This window comes from Phascolarctos cinereus, unplaced genomic scaffold, assembly GCF_003287225.1.
Source record: "Phascolarctos cinereus isolate Bilbo 61053 unplaced genomic scaffold, phaCin_HiC Scaffold_7;HRSCAF=346, whole genome shotgun sequence".
In the NCBI taxonomy this organism is placed as follows: Eukaryota; Metazoa; Chordata; class Mammalia; order Diprotodontia; family Phascolarctidae; genus Phascolarctos; species Phascolarctos cinereus.
The window spans coordinates 185,222,548-185,237,991 of NW_027556180.1; the positions used below are offsets into that span (position 1 = coordinate 185,222,548).

General features: G+C 34.4%; 1 protein-coding gene across 1 annotated transcript in view; it reads right to left on the minus strand.

Moving 5' to 3' along the window:
- The window catches only part of ROBO1 (roundabout guidance receptor 1), a 480,872-nt gene that overhangs the window by 75,014 nt on the left and 390,414 nt on the right, over positions 1-15,444 (minus strand). The window contains exons 14-16 of the mRNA XM_078147422.1: positions 8,773-8,894; positions 4,040-4,271; positions 2,662-2,783 (exon numbers count right to left, since the gene is read on the minus strand). Coding sequence (XP_078003548.1) covers positions 2,662-2,783; positions 4,040-4,271; positions 8,773-8,894 — 476 coding nt within the window. The remainder of the gene's footprint in view (positions 1-2,661; positions 2,784-4,039; positions 4,272-8,772; positions 8,895-15,444) is intronic.

A 15,444-nucleotide genomic window follows, 5' to 3' on the forward strand; every position in this document is an offset into this window, starting at 1 on the left:
GACTACAGAAGACTGATGATGAAGTATGTTTCCCACCTCTTAGAGGTATGGATAAGAGGTGCAAAATGAGATGTGTTGTCATGGAAAAAATATGTTGATTGGTTTGGCTTCACTATATTTGTTGCAAAGGGCATCTCTAGAGGAGGACTTGGTGGCCAGACATAGGGATGCAAATAAAAGAAATAAGCATCAATGAAACAAAATGTACAAAGAAAATAGAAGAAGAAAGCTTAGACAGGGGCAAAGAAAACCTGGGATGTTTTGTTACTATCATGTTATATTTAATACACTTTAAAAAAAAGATAAACTATGTTAATATCCACAGTTTTATATACAATCTGAATTCGATGTTTTGTCTTGTGAAATACATATGCTTGTAGGGGGAAGCTAGGTGGCACGCTGGATAGAGCACCGGCCCTGAAGTCAGGAGGTCCTGAGTTCAAATGTGACCTCAGACTTGACACTTACTAGCTGTGTGACCCTGGACAAGTCACTTAACCCCAACTGCCTAAAAGCAAAAGTGTGTGTGTGTGTGTGTGTGTGTGTGTGTGTGTGTGTGTGTGTATAAATATATATAATATGCTTGTGAATGTTAAGGTCATAATAAATATTTCAAAATAATTAAATGAACAAGGTTATAGATTCTTGCAAATCTCCACTCAATTGCCCTGTCTTCAGAACAGACCAATGCCCTAGATACATCTGGGTTTCCCACCAAGGCCTTTCTTTTATTTCACTTCAGGTGATAATTAAAGCTCTGAAGTAGTAATTCTCACATTAAATAATAAAACAGTCACAGACTCTAATGTCTTCTTATTTCCCTTTTAAAAAGTGTTCCTAGGGCTCAGGGTGGTCTGCAAGTTACTGATGATGGGGGGGTGGGGGGGTCTGTAGAGATAAGGGCATTCAATGAGTCTCTATAATGAATCAAAAGCGACTCTTGTACAATGGTAACAGAGGTAACAGAGCTGAAAGAGACTTTACAAAAGGTAAAGGAACCAACTTTTCCTAACTCTTAGTCCAAGTGATTATTTTAAAGAATGAAGTCCTTGACTTTGTATACAATAGCAGCCACTTATGCAATGACTAAGAATGTTAAACTGAACCCTTCTCAGCATTACGAGGATCTAAGACATCTCCAGAGGCATTGGGACAGAAAACGCTGTCCACATCCAAAGAAAGAACTATGGAAGTCGAATCGCTGTCACTTATTTTTACCTTTTGTTGAGTTTTGTTTCATCTTTCAGATGGTTCCTCCTATTGGTTTTAATTTTTACTTACAACTTCACTAATGTGAAAATATGTTTAATGGGTTTGTAAATGTAAAGCCTATGTCAGATTGTGCGCCGTCTTGGGGAGGGTGGCGGGGGGGAGAAAAAGGGAGAAAAAATTTTCAACTCAAAAGCATATGGAAAAAAAAATTTAAAAAAAGAAAAAAAGAAAAAAGAAAAGCAACTAAAAAAAAAGAATGAAGTCCTTGAAACTCTGAATTATCAAAGATTCTACTATTTTCGGTCTACATTTATTGAAGCAGATAAATGTATTAATGTTTTTTTTAAGATTTAAAAAACAGATGTTTAAACAAAAAAGTATTAATTACAGATTGCTAGAGGAATCCCAGCATAGGCGAATAATAACAACATTCATCTGAAGGAACAACAATCATAAATCTCAGGGGAAGTAAGACATACTAGGGTTTCAGTTATGGCTCTAGAATTTCCTAGCTGTGTGACCCTGGGGAAGTCACTTAATTTCTTTTGTTATCTGTAAATTGAGAAGATATGGTAATTTTAAAAGTTCCTTCCAAGCCTAAATTTTTATTAATCTATTATTTCCTATTGATTAATATTTTCTGATTTTCCATTTCAATCATTACTGCAAATCTGCACTCTTAAAAACATTTACTAAATGTATAAATTATAAATATAGGTCTTAGAGGTCACCTACTTAAGTTACTCTTTTTTAAAGATGAGGAAACTGAGGCTAAAGAGGGGAGATGAAATTCCCAAGATCAAATAGGGAATAAGTGGCAGAATAATGATCCTAGATCCTATGATTCTAGAACCATCTCTCTTTCAAAGTTGTTGATTTTGGAAGACAAACATTAATTTAAGCTAAATCTAAAGTAATTCATGTAATAGAAAATGTTAATCACAGCATGCTTCACCTCAAAGTGTAATATAATTTTTTGAATATTGTTTTAAGAAAAATGTCATTATTATTTTAAATAATTTTCTTTTTTAAAAAAAAATCTACAATGCAGAGCTAAGGATTACTCATAATCTGTAAGCTTAGATGACTGTAATCCTGGGGTGACAGTGTCCACAAAAGAAATCGAGAGATATGGAAGAGGGAGAGATTTTTAAGGAAAGATAATGAATCTTTATTTTACATAACAGTTGTATCTATGAAATTTGATTCCTTCTTCTGTTTTGCAAATACATAGACTTTCCCTTTCAAAAACATCTGGTTTTTTTTGGAGAGGGGAGGTCAATTAATTGACCTTTAATAATTTCATACTGTAATCTCCACACAGAATTATTGAGTAAATGTGAAACTTCATTTTATATGTCTTTTTTTTTGTACCAGCAGATGGAGCCAAGTATCCACAAACAAGTTAATCAGCTTTTCTGTCTCTTTCAGTGAATAAATGTATGTTACCTTATACTCTTGGACCATTCCATTTTGGGTATCTTCTGGGGGTGGCTGCCAAGTTACTAGAATTGCAGTTCCATTTCCATCATTCTTTGATATTGTTACACTCTGTGGTGGAGCACTTGGTGCTGTTTAAATAGTAATTTAAAAAAATTATACATGTGTGTATGTGTCTGTATGTGCATACACATATGTGCACATGCAGTTTCTTTAAGAATATTTAAAAAATCAAATCCCCAATTATTGAAACACATAACGTCTGTAAGGATATAAAAATTATCTCATCTGTCATTAAGCTTTAAATCTATTCACTTGTGTCTAGATCATGGTTGAAATTGTTTAGGGCTTGTCAGCCTTTAAAGAAGGTTATAATGTGGCTTATAGAATCTGCTTTCCTTAACCATGACCACTTTACTTTCCCCTGACCAAATCAAATTATTTTCCCAAAGAAGTTAGGCCAAATTCACACTTCCTCTCCCTGGATCCCCTTTTTATTCTCCCAGCAAAAGATACAGATATTCCAGACTACATGACAGACCAGAAGTCTAATGCCTCATTGACTTATAGTCCAAATCAACTCTTACTAATAACTAGGCAAAAGGAAAAATATAATTTTAAAATACAAAGAAAACATTTTCTATTTTAAAACATATTTCTGGATACAAATCTTTTCCCCTTTCACTATATCAATAATGTCCAAATCTTTTCACTAGAGTGTTCATCAGATTTTTATATTCAAAGGTATATTTGATGTCTCTGTTATGAAGTGATGCCTAAGTATTATTCAAAAGTTTTCAGAACTTAGAGATTCAAACTTCATGCAAAAAATTTTTGGGATATGAGGAAAAAAGACTGATATTTTAACAATTAAAAAAAATTCAAAGTCTTTAATCAATTTGGAAACAGGTCTTCATAACAAAGGAAAAAATAAAAGAATTAAAGCATTTCACTAGAAATCAAGTTTTAAGTAAGCTGTTATTTTATATGAGATTCACCCAAAACAAGATAGGATAGATGAAGAGGGCTTAATTATATTTTTTTAAAAAGTAAATATATCCTAAAATGTAGCAAGTGACATTTGGATATGCTATATTCAAATGTCCTTTCTATATGACATTATTCAACATGTCTATGTATTTATCATATATGTTCATGTGTTTGCAAACTTCACTAATTTCATTCATCACCATGGAATTTTATTTTTCTCTGAGCCATTTAACCTTTTCAAATTTAATGTAATTTAATTTAAAAAAAAACTATTCAACAGTATGATCAACTTAAAAAAGTACTTTTCTTTAATTTCGATAAAAGTAATAGTACCTAATGAACATACCATAATAACAAATAATAAACAATATAATAAACAAAAAACAACTATACTTGCCTTCTTCCAGGGTTTTTGCAAATTTGATTTCGCTATCTGCTCCTTGAAACTCATTAAAGAAAGGCCGAGCCTTAATTTCATAGTTTACTCCCTTTTTAAGTTCTGGGATAACAATGCTATTTTTTGTTGGAGTTCGAACTTCAAAAATTAGCCACTCAGAGTCTCCATGGCTGGCACCAGAAGGCCTATAGAGAATTTTATACCCTTGAATATACTGAGATTGTTGGTCCACCTATAAAAAGAATAAAAATGTTAATTAGTATTAGGTCCTCTTCCAGTGAAATACAGATCAATCTTTCATGTTGCAAAAAGAAAATAATATGAACAAAGTTCAACCAAATTGCTGTATTTTCTATAAAGAAAATCTGCTTAGAAAAAAAGAAAAAGAAAAAAGAAATGGAATTCTACATGGATTTTGTTTAAAACTTTGAAAGGGATAAGGACTGGACCATTATTTATTGACACCTGAGACATTCTGCTTCCTCCTCCAATGAGTTCCGTGCCTGGTTCCTAGCTTTACATTCCTCCTCATAGCCTGCCCTCATATGAGGAAGCTTCAATATACACTTACATTCTCACTACTCTAACTTTCTAATTTCTCAATCTATTCAATTCCCTACCCCTCCACTCCACTTCAGCTACAAACACAAAGGGTCATACCTTTGATATTTCATACACAAGTGTTTCACCTCCACATTTATGAACTTCAAAGTTCCTTTATCTGATTAAAATCTCTTATGATTTCATTTCCCCCCATGCCTTATGATACCTAGTCTGAGCTCTTCATTCTCAATGTGATCTCCAATCCCTTCAACCTTCAGTTCTTTAACAAGCCATTATCTACAAACCAGCTACATTCTTCTCCTAGATTCCCTCTCTTGAGGCCTTGGTGAATTAATTCATCTATTCTATTCTCTACACTTGAATCCCTTGACCCCTCACCCTATTACTGACCAAGTCTCCTTCGCTACTATTCACATGTTGTTGAATGCAGCTAGAGAATAACATGAAACCATGCTAACTAGGTCCACAACAAATTTGTTACAAAATGTCAACCAGGCACTCATTGCGGCAAGAAGTCCTTCTATACCTTCCTAAGTAATCTACTATCCCAAACTTTACAATTCCTTCTCAAGCTTCCCACATCACTCTTGCCCTAAACTACTCAACTGAGGACCCTGTCTCCTATTTCACTGAAAAAATTGTGGCCATTCACCAAGAATTCGCCACCATTCACCCTTCACTCTTCTCACTTCCTCATATCACTCAGACATCTTCTCTCACTATCTCCTACATTACCCTTATCTAACATGAAGTGGCTCAGGCAAATCAATCAGCACTCACCCATGATCCCATCTATTCCTATCTTCTCCAACTGACTGACTCTTTTATTATCCCCACTCTTTCTCTAGTTTTCAAATTTTCCCTATCTGCTGGCTCCTTCCCTACCTAAAAACTCACCCACCTCCTATATCCTAAAAAACAAACGAAACAAAAAAACTCAATATATCTCTCCTTCCCTTTTCAGCTAATCTCTGAGAAAGCTCTATAGATTAAGTGCCTCCATTTCTTCTTGTTTCATTTTCTTCTAAACCCTTTGTCATTTAACTGAAACTTCTATTTGCAAAGTTACCAATGATCTCTTAATTGACAAATTTAATGTCCTTTTCTCAGTCTTCATCCTTCTTGACTTTTCTGCAGCCTTAGTGAAACATACTCTTATGCTAGACCTTCTCTTCTCTCAAGGTGTTTGAGACACCGCTCATCCTGATTCTCATTTTACATCTCTGTCTACTCCTCACTCTCTTTTCTAGTATCTTCATTTGGTTATGCTAACTAATTGCAGGCATCCCCTCAAAACCTTGCCCCAAGTTTTCTTCTCCTCTCTCTTCATTACTTCACTTGATCTCTTCAACTCCCAAGGGATTCAATTATCATTTTAACTCAGATACTTGCCAAATCTATATATCCAGACCTAACTTCTCTATTACACTGAAATTTCACATCATGAACTACTTTTTGAATAATCTCAAATTGGATGTCCTATGTTTCAAACTCAATCTGTCCAAAATGGAATTTATTACGTTTTGTCTTCAAACTCCTCCCCTATTTGAACTTCTCTGTCTGAGGGTCCCACCATCCTCCCAACTGCCCAAGCTCACAACCTTGGCATCATACATGACTCCACACTCACATTTACCCTACATATCCTATCTTTTATCAAGCCTTGTCATTTCTATCTTCATTACATTTCTGGTATCTATTTCCTTCCTTTACTCACACATCCTCCTCCCTGGTACAGGGAGATGCTACCAAATTAAGGTTTGACTATAACACCCCTCAATTCAGTAAGGGATCCTCACTATCTCTAAGATCAAATATAAAATGCTCTTTGGCATTCTAAACCCGAACTTCCCTACCTTTTCCACATTTTTAAATTTTATTCCCCTCCAAATACTCTAACTAGCCTTACTGTTCCTCACACATGACATTTCATCTCCCATTCCATGCCTTTCTACCACTGGCTATTCTCATCCCTGGAATGCTCTCCTTCCTCCCCCCTCTGCTTCCTGGCTTACTTCCAGGCTTGGGTTCAAATCTCATTTTCTACCAGAGCCTGTTCTTTCCCACCCTCTTCCCCTCCCCTCCCCACCCACCCTCTTCCAATGTTATTGTACTTCCTTTGAGATTACAGGTCATTTACACTTTTATACCTTGTACATTCAAATTTGTTTGGATGCTGTCTCCTCAAAGCACAGGGCTCTTTTTTTGTTTATTTATCCCCATTGCTTACCAACTGGCACACAGTACTTGTGAACTGAAGGACCTGTGATTTCATTGGTATTATGGACTCACCGATAAGGAAACACCTTCAACCAAAGCAGGTCAATACTTTCTTGTAATGTAAGAGTTTTGGGACTAAACAGTTATATACAGTGGCAAAGAACTGGAAATTGAGTGGATGCCCATCAATTGGGGAATGCTGAACAAACTGTTGTATATGAATATGATAGAATATTACTGTGCTTTAAGAAATGATAAGTGGGTTGGTTTCAGAAAAACCAGGGGAAAGTTACATGAACTGTTGCAAAGTGAGGTAAGCAGAACCATTAGAACACTGTACACAGTAATAGCAATATCTTTAAAGATGATCAACTGTGAGAAATTTAACTACTATGATCAGTACAGTGATCCAGAACAATTCCAAAGGAATCCTGATGAAAAATACTACCACATTCAGAGACAGAACTGATAAGTCTGAGTGTAGACTCAAGCATATTTTTTTCACTTTATTCCCCCCCCTTTTTTCTAATGTGGAAATGTTTTGCATGCCTCTACATGTATAATAGATATTGTAATGCTTGTATTCTCAGTAAGTAAGGGAGGAGCTGGGAGAGGAAGACAATTTGGAAATCAAAATTTTAAAAATAAATGAAGGTAAAAAAAGAAAAAATAGAAAGTTTCATGATAATTTTATTATATATTTAAAAGAAATAGCAAGTTGTACATAATAGATTTGAAGTTTCATGGGCAATCACCTTTCCCCCCTATTTAATTAGTTTATGAAAATGCTTGTTTTTTTCTTAAGTTCAGAATAAAATAAATTTTAAAATTTTAAAAAGAAAAATGAATATTAAAAACCTCAAAAACAAATAAACAAAAAGAGTCTTTGAATTAGAGTCTATGGCATTGAGAAGGTAAACAATTTGCCCAGAATCATACAACCAGTAGATGTCATGGGTGGAACCTTGTAATCTAGGCTGTGTTGGCTTGTTTAGAACAGTGTGAAAATTATGCAAAATTACTATTTTACCCCTCAAGTTTATTTCTTAATCAACGACAAGGACACTTTCTTTTTAAACTAAGGCACATGCAACAATGACAGAGATGGGAGAATGAGGGATATAAATTAAAAGTTTTATTTTTTTTGTGTTGAAAATGAAGCCAAAGGGGCAGCTAGGTGGCAAAGTGGATAGAACACCGGCCCTGGATTCAGGAGGACCTGAGTTCAAATCCGGCCTCAGACACATAACACTTACTAGCTGTGTGACCCTGGGCATGTCAGTTAACCCCATTGCCTAGCCAAAAGAAAAAAAAGGAAAAAAAAAAGAAAATGAAGCCAAAAATCTTTGTCAAGATTTTACAAATATATCTGGAATAACCATCCTCAGAAGTGGCATCTTCAGAGTTAATCTTTTAGGAAACTTTATTCTCAAACAGTTAAAGATTACTGTTGCAACATACTATGAAAGAATCAACAAATTTCTATTCTGTTTGAAATTACCATGTATCATTCCATGAGCATCTAAGGAATATAACAACTAGAGCCCTGGGCATGGAATCAGGAAGACACATCTTCATGAGTTCAAATCCAGCCTCAGACACTCACTAGCTGTGTGACTCTGGGAAAGTCAACTGACCCTGTTTGCCTCAGTTCCTGATCTATAAAATGAGCTGGAAGAGGAAATGGGAAACCACTCTTCCAAGAACACCCAAAATCAGGTCATAAGGAGATGGATACAATTGGAACAACAACAACAACAACATTAATAATCATTTTATAGGACTAAATAAACCTGTTACATAATCAAGTCATTATTTGCAATAGATAGAATTTTTTTAAAAGTTTTTATAAGTATGAGAATTTTCCCATATTACTTCATAATGAACCAATGCATTTTATACAGCTTTCAAATGAGGCTCAAAAAACTGAAAAGAAAAGAAATATTTACCGTCCAATGAACTTCAATTGAAGAAGAAGAAAGGATGGTAGGATTATGAAGGTGCAAAACAACATTTCCCAGTTCTCTCTGGACCTGCTTGTGATCCACACCTTGACTTGTTGGTGGAATATCTGTAAACAAGTCAAGAACATTGCCTTAAACAAAGTATTAACTTGCAAAAATCTAAAACCAATCAGTCAATTTGGTCCCAGCACTTCTTAAACTTCCATAATTACTGCGCCCACTTTTTATGTAACGCCAACTTGTGAAATATACCTAGGAATCAAATGAAAACAAATTTACCATTTTATTAGGATGTAGGGAAATGGGGATCTGCTAGAAAGGGAATATAATGAGGATATGAGAAGAAAGAGAAAGAGCAAGGAACAAAAATAACAATGCAAATAGAAGCAGTAACAACTCCTCCCACCATGTGACTCTTACTGCCCCTGCTCAGAAAAAGCAACTTCTTGCTCTAGTTTCTAAGTATTTATTAAAATTAACATACTATATTAACAGGAAAATAGACAAGAAATAGTAATAGCATCAGATATTAGAGTAACAACAAAGTATATGCTTTCCTTCATTAAAGGGATAAAATAAGAATGGATGTTTAATAAACGCAGAAGCAAAACAAAGAAGTAGTCACATATATCACAAGTCTCAAAAAAAGAAAAACCCTTTTTCCAAGGTACTTCATAACTTCTACCTCGCAAAAGGCAGAGGAAAGAAAACATAAGATTAGATAACTGAAAACTAAGTATGTACAGTCTGTTCTATGGAAGATTTTACTCCAATTTATTAATTACATTACAGAAAAATAAGTTCAACAGACATCTCCTAACCTCAAAAATATATTTCTGAAGACAAATCAAAAGTATATTAAGAACCATATTGCTGCTATCATTCCTTCTTTATAATTTTTTGACCACAGCTCAAATCATTAATTAAGCCTTACTTTGAACTGCCTTTATAAACCCTGAGTTTAAATTAACACAGAATGTCATATGGTCTTTTTTGCATTTTTTTAAGAAGTTGGAAAGGGAAAGAGTTTTAAATAGTGTTTTTCTTAGACAAAGGAAGAACAAAGTATGAGAGGGGCTAATCAGCATATAAACTGATGATAGGCAAAAGAAAATACAAAAAGATAGTTTTGGGAAGTAGAGAAAGGAAGGCCTCCTTAGGAAATATTCGTCAGGAGATTTTGAGAAGAGAGGGTAAAGGAATCTGATTTTCCCAAATCAAATTTATAAAAAGTAAACAAAAAACTGTATTTCTTATTCATTATGCCTTATTATGTAGATATCAAAGGATAAGTATACTTTACTTAATCTTCCAAGATATGGATGTTTTCAACAGCTATATTACTCAAGTAAATTTTCCCCCATTATTCTAAGATGCATAGTGGGCTTGGGGGCTGGGAAGACATTGTAGGGGGCAGAGGGGCAAAATTGTGGCAGGAGAAGAGAATATATAATTTCATCCAGTTATAAAACTCAAAACATTTTTTAAAAAGTCCTCCTATATATACCAAGCCTTAGAGTCTAGAAGATCTAGGTTCAAGTCCTACTTTTCACACATGATGGCTGTGTGACCCCAGTCAAGTCATTTAACCTCATAGTAGCCAAGATGTCAACCTGAACTGTTGGACAAATACGTTTTTATCAATGAAATGTTTTTTTCAAATGTCACTAATACTGATGTTTATATAGTACTTTAAAGTTTGCAAGATACTTTATAGATATTATCTCATGTGGTCCTCACAATAGCCCAGGTAGTAATACAAATCTTATAAATAAAGAAACTGAAGCTTAGAGAAATTAATGATTTGGTTCAATGCCACTGGCTGGGAGCTGTCAGAAATCACATTCAAATTCAGGTCCTATACTCAAAACAAGCTCAGAACCTGGCACCCTTTGCATTGTGATTAAAGTGAATTCTCTTATAATTTCATCCCAGAAAAAATTTCTGTCCTTTGAGAAACAGTTTCAAAATGCAAGAAAACACTTTCTACTTCGACTTTATCCCAGGTTCTAATTTTATCCTTAGGTGCTATCTACAACTAGCTAATTTCTTCACAAGGATTACCTGATCCTTGTTGTCCAAGTTGATCAACAGATTAAGATTCTAAAATATTATTTCAGATATAAGAAGAAAAGGTATGTTATAAGCTTATTAGACTAACAATAGAATAAAGATAAGCTTAGTAGATAGAGACTGGTCAAAATGGCAAAGCAGCAGGAAGAATTACAGTCAAGATCTCCCATACAACCACTCTATAAAGATCTAGAAAATGCACAAGAAAAGAGTCCTGATTGGAAAATCCAAGAAAAAAAAAGTTACTTTTCCAGACCAGTTCTACATAGGGAGATAGAGAGATATGTGGATATTGAGGACAGGATCTAGCCAGGATTACGCCATGCATAACCTTGAAGGCTTGTCCACTATTGCATGCCATGGTAAGAAGAGTTTCCAAACTTGTACAGAGAAGCCTAACTTTATGTAAAAAGTAGGAACAGGTGTTAACTAGCAGTTCTATCACTAACTACCCAGTGCTGTGTCATCAATTCAGTGGGCTGAGGAGAGGACCTGCAGGAGTCATAGTCATAGCAAGAAGTGGTTACAAGCCTTAGTCTGTGTACAGACAATGAGGAATACGTACAGAAGCAGGAAGCAGCTGCATGGCTCTGACCCCAGGAGCAAAGCAGAGCAGTGTCACACAGTTCTGACCCTCCAGCCCAGTCTGAAGCCTACAAGGCAGGAAGCCAGCCCTGACTAAAGGAGGGTCTACAGTTCTGCCACTCTGAACTAGTAGAGCCTTCTATCCAGAAAACGGTTGCTGACTTCAGATCCAAACCCAGAAATATGCAGAGCTCACACCACAAATACATCAATCAGGTTTTTCCCTGAATAAGAGCATTTTATGAGCATTAAAAGATTATCAGTCCCCAGCCTGAGTAGTCCCTAAAATCCTGGATTAACACAATACTTGATATCCCATGAAAGTAGCAGCAAGACTCAAGGAGACACAAGCATGGCCTAAATATTCCCTACAGAGGTGTAAAGAACTGGACTCTAATATATTAAAGTCTGAAGTAAGCAAGTAGGATGTAAGAAAGGATAAACAAATAAACAGAAATAGAATTCTACCAGAAAGAGCTATTAGGGTGATAGGAATGCGTAAGACACAAGCCCAGGAAAGAACGACTCCAAAACACCTATTTATAAGCAAAGCCTCAAGATAATACAGCCTGACTACAGTTTCTGTTAAAATTCCTGGAAAAGATGAAATGAGAATCGTTAAACTGTTAAAGTGATTTTGTAAATGAATGAAAGCTCAAAAGTAAAACCTAAAAAGAAATGAGAGCTATAGAATACAGAATTAGAAAGAGAATTAACAGCTTGGAAGAAGAGGTACAAAACCTTATCCAGGAAACGAACTCTGAAAATCGGAACAGACCAAACAGAAAGTAATGACTTCATGAGAAAACAAGAAATTTTAAAATAAACCAACAGACTGAAAAAAAAAACCACACAGAAAAAGCATATCTCATAGCAAAAATAACTGCCATGGAAAACATAATCTAGAAATCTAGAAATCATTAGACAACCTGAAAGCCCCATCGGTGGAAGAAAACATAGGCATCATATTTCAAGTGATAATAAAAGAAAACTATCCAGATCACTTAGAAACCAAGGAAAAGTTAGAAAGAATCTGCCAGTCTTCACCTGAAGGAAACCCCACACGAAAACTCCCATGAACATAACAGCCAAAATCTAGTGTCCAGGACCAAGAAAAAAAATACCACAAGAAGCCAAAACAATTCAAGTACAGAACTACAAGATCATGTGTTTGCAGACACTATTATAGTGGAGTATATATAGCCTATAATACAATATTCCAGAACACAAAAGGTATAGGCTTACAACTAAGAGTTTCCTGATGAAAACAGAAAAACTGCATAGAAACTTTGAAATACAAACATAGGAGGTCAAGAGAATCATAATAAACTAAATATGTGCAAGTAATCATAAATTACTAAATAAAGATAAATTGTATACATTCTAATATGGGGAGATAATATGAAACATATACATATATGTGGAGAGAGACAGACAGATATAGAGACAGAGAGAAAGACAGCTTAATAAGACAGACTTATTAGCTTAAAAGATTGTGAACTCCTTGAGAGTATGGATTGTTTTTTGTTTGTTTTTACCTTTGTTTCCCCAGTGCCTGACACAGTAAGTGCTTAGTAAATATGTTTACTAAGAGGAAGTTTGAGAAAAATTATAACACATAATCATGGTACATATGTTGAAAACTATACAAACAAGGAAGTAGAGGAGGGAGAGAAGATGATACTGATTCCTCATTCTCATCTAAATTAATCAAAGGAGGGAAGAGGGGAGAAAACACAAAGTTGAGAGCAAAAATATATTTCATTCAATGTGGAAATAGGAAGAGAAGGTGGGGAAGAGAGAAGGTGGGGAGGAGAGAAGAAGGAATAAGAGGGAGGGCAGATTAAAGGAGGAATTAGCCCTAAGCAAAACAAACTGTAACTAAGGATGGTAGATCAAGAATTATGATTTAAAAGGAAAGAAAAGGATAAAAAGCTATGATTGTGCTCTAGGCAAAGGAAAGAGAAGAATTAGAAAAGGAAGCCAAAGTAGACTGCATGAAGCTTAAAGCACTGATACCAGGCAGAATCCTCCACTCTCACCATTCTCTTCTCTATGAAGAAAAAGTGGGAAACAAGGAGAAAGAAAAGTATAAAAAAGATAGGATAGAGGGAAATGCATGATTAATGGTCATTGCTGTAAATGCTTATGGGATGAACTTATTCACAAAATGGAAGAGGAAAACAGACTGGATTAGAAAGCAGAATCCAAAAATATATGTTTATAAGAAACACAGTCTAAAGGCAAAGATTCACAGAGTTAAAATAAGGGCTTGTAACAAAATCTAGTACGTTTCAGCTGAAGCAGAAAAGGCAGAGCTGGCAATCATGATCTTAGACAAGGCAACAACAACCAAAAAATTAAATAATAGAAAGAAAGAAAGAAAGAAAGAAAGAAAGAAAGAAAGAAAGAAAGAAAGAAAGAAAGAAAGAAGAAGAAAGAAAGAAAGAAAGAAAGAAAGAAAGGAAAGAAGGAAGGAAGAAGGAAGGAAGGAAGGAAGGAAGGAAGGAAGGAAGGAAGGAAGGAAGGAAGGAAGGAAGAAAGGAAGGAAGGAAGGAAGGAAGGAAGGAAGGAAGGAAAGAAGGAAGGAAGGAAGGAATGGAGAGAGAGAGTGGAAGAGAGAGAGAAAAGAAAGAAAGAAAGAAAGAAAGAAAGAAAGAAAGAAAGAAAGAAAGAAAGAAAGAAAGAAAGAAAGAAAGAAAGAAAGAAAGAAAGAAAGAAAAAGAAAATATTAGTAAGGAAACTGGCAATCTTTCACAACATTATACACTATGACCATACTGGATTTATAATAGTAATATTAGGAAAACCATAAACATCATTGACTATATTAATAACAAGAGAAATAAAAACCATTATATAAGTAGATGCAGAAAACTTTTGTCAAGACAGAACATGTTCCTTTTTTTAAAAAATGAGAACATAAAGGTTAAATGGATTTTCTTTGAAATGAAAAGTAGCTTCTACATAAAGCCAAGAACCAGTCTTATCTATAACGGAGATAAATTACAGATTTTTCCCAATAAGATCAGGGATAAAGTAAGGATGCCTATTAACATCATGATTATCCACCAAAAAAAAAAACTAATTAAATTTTTTTTTAAAAAAATCTCAGGATTTAGTGTGCTTTCTTATTATGCTGTTCTCATAATTTTGTTCATGGAACAAACCTTATAAAATGTAATGCCCACTCTCAACATATCATGATGACTTTCAGAAGCTTATTCAGATAACTTGCTAACCCAGTTCTAGTATAAATATATACCTGGCAAAGTTATTTTCAAAAGAGACCTAGTGAAGAAAATGGATTATATTTCTAAATGTTTAGCTTTAAAGATTTAATAAATTTTAGCTATTAAGAACAATTTAATTTTAAGTACAAAAACTCTGAAATTCTTAAGAGGAATTGGAATTTCATACAGCTTTTCCAACATATAAAACATGCTCTAGATGAAGAATTGTAGAAAGCATGTTAACAATTCACATTTGTATAGCATATAACATTTTACAAAAGATTTTCACAGTACATTAGCTCATTTGAATCTCATATCCACCCTGTAAAGTACATTGTATGTCTTACTGACAAGAAAACTGAGGCTCAGAGAGGATAATAACTTAAACAACCTAACCTAAACCTAAACAACAGAGATGTTAAATGGTGGAGCTGGGAATAAAATGCTCATTTTGCTTTGTATTGCTGTTGTTATATTATGATTACTTTCAAGGGTAAACAGATAAACAGTGATTGGGTAATTTTAAAAGTTCATAAGCTCAATTTTTAAATGACTATAATCCCTTCTTTCTCCTATCTTTGTTTCAAATTAATTATTAGGGGGAAAAAAGGCTCCATAGATACTCCAACACAAAATATGTTGAATGACCTTTAGAACCAAATAATCAAGTTATATTATAAAGAATGATTATTGAACACAAGGATTCAAGAACTTTCCTTGATCTTGTGGTAGTTTTTTTTAAACTATTTCCTACATTTATATGATT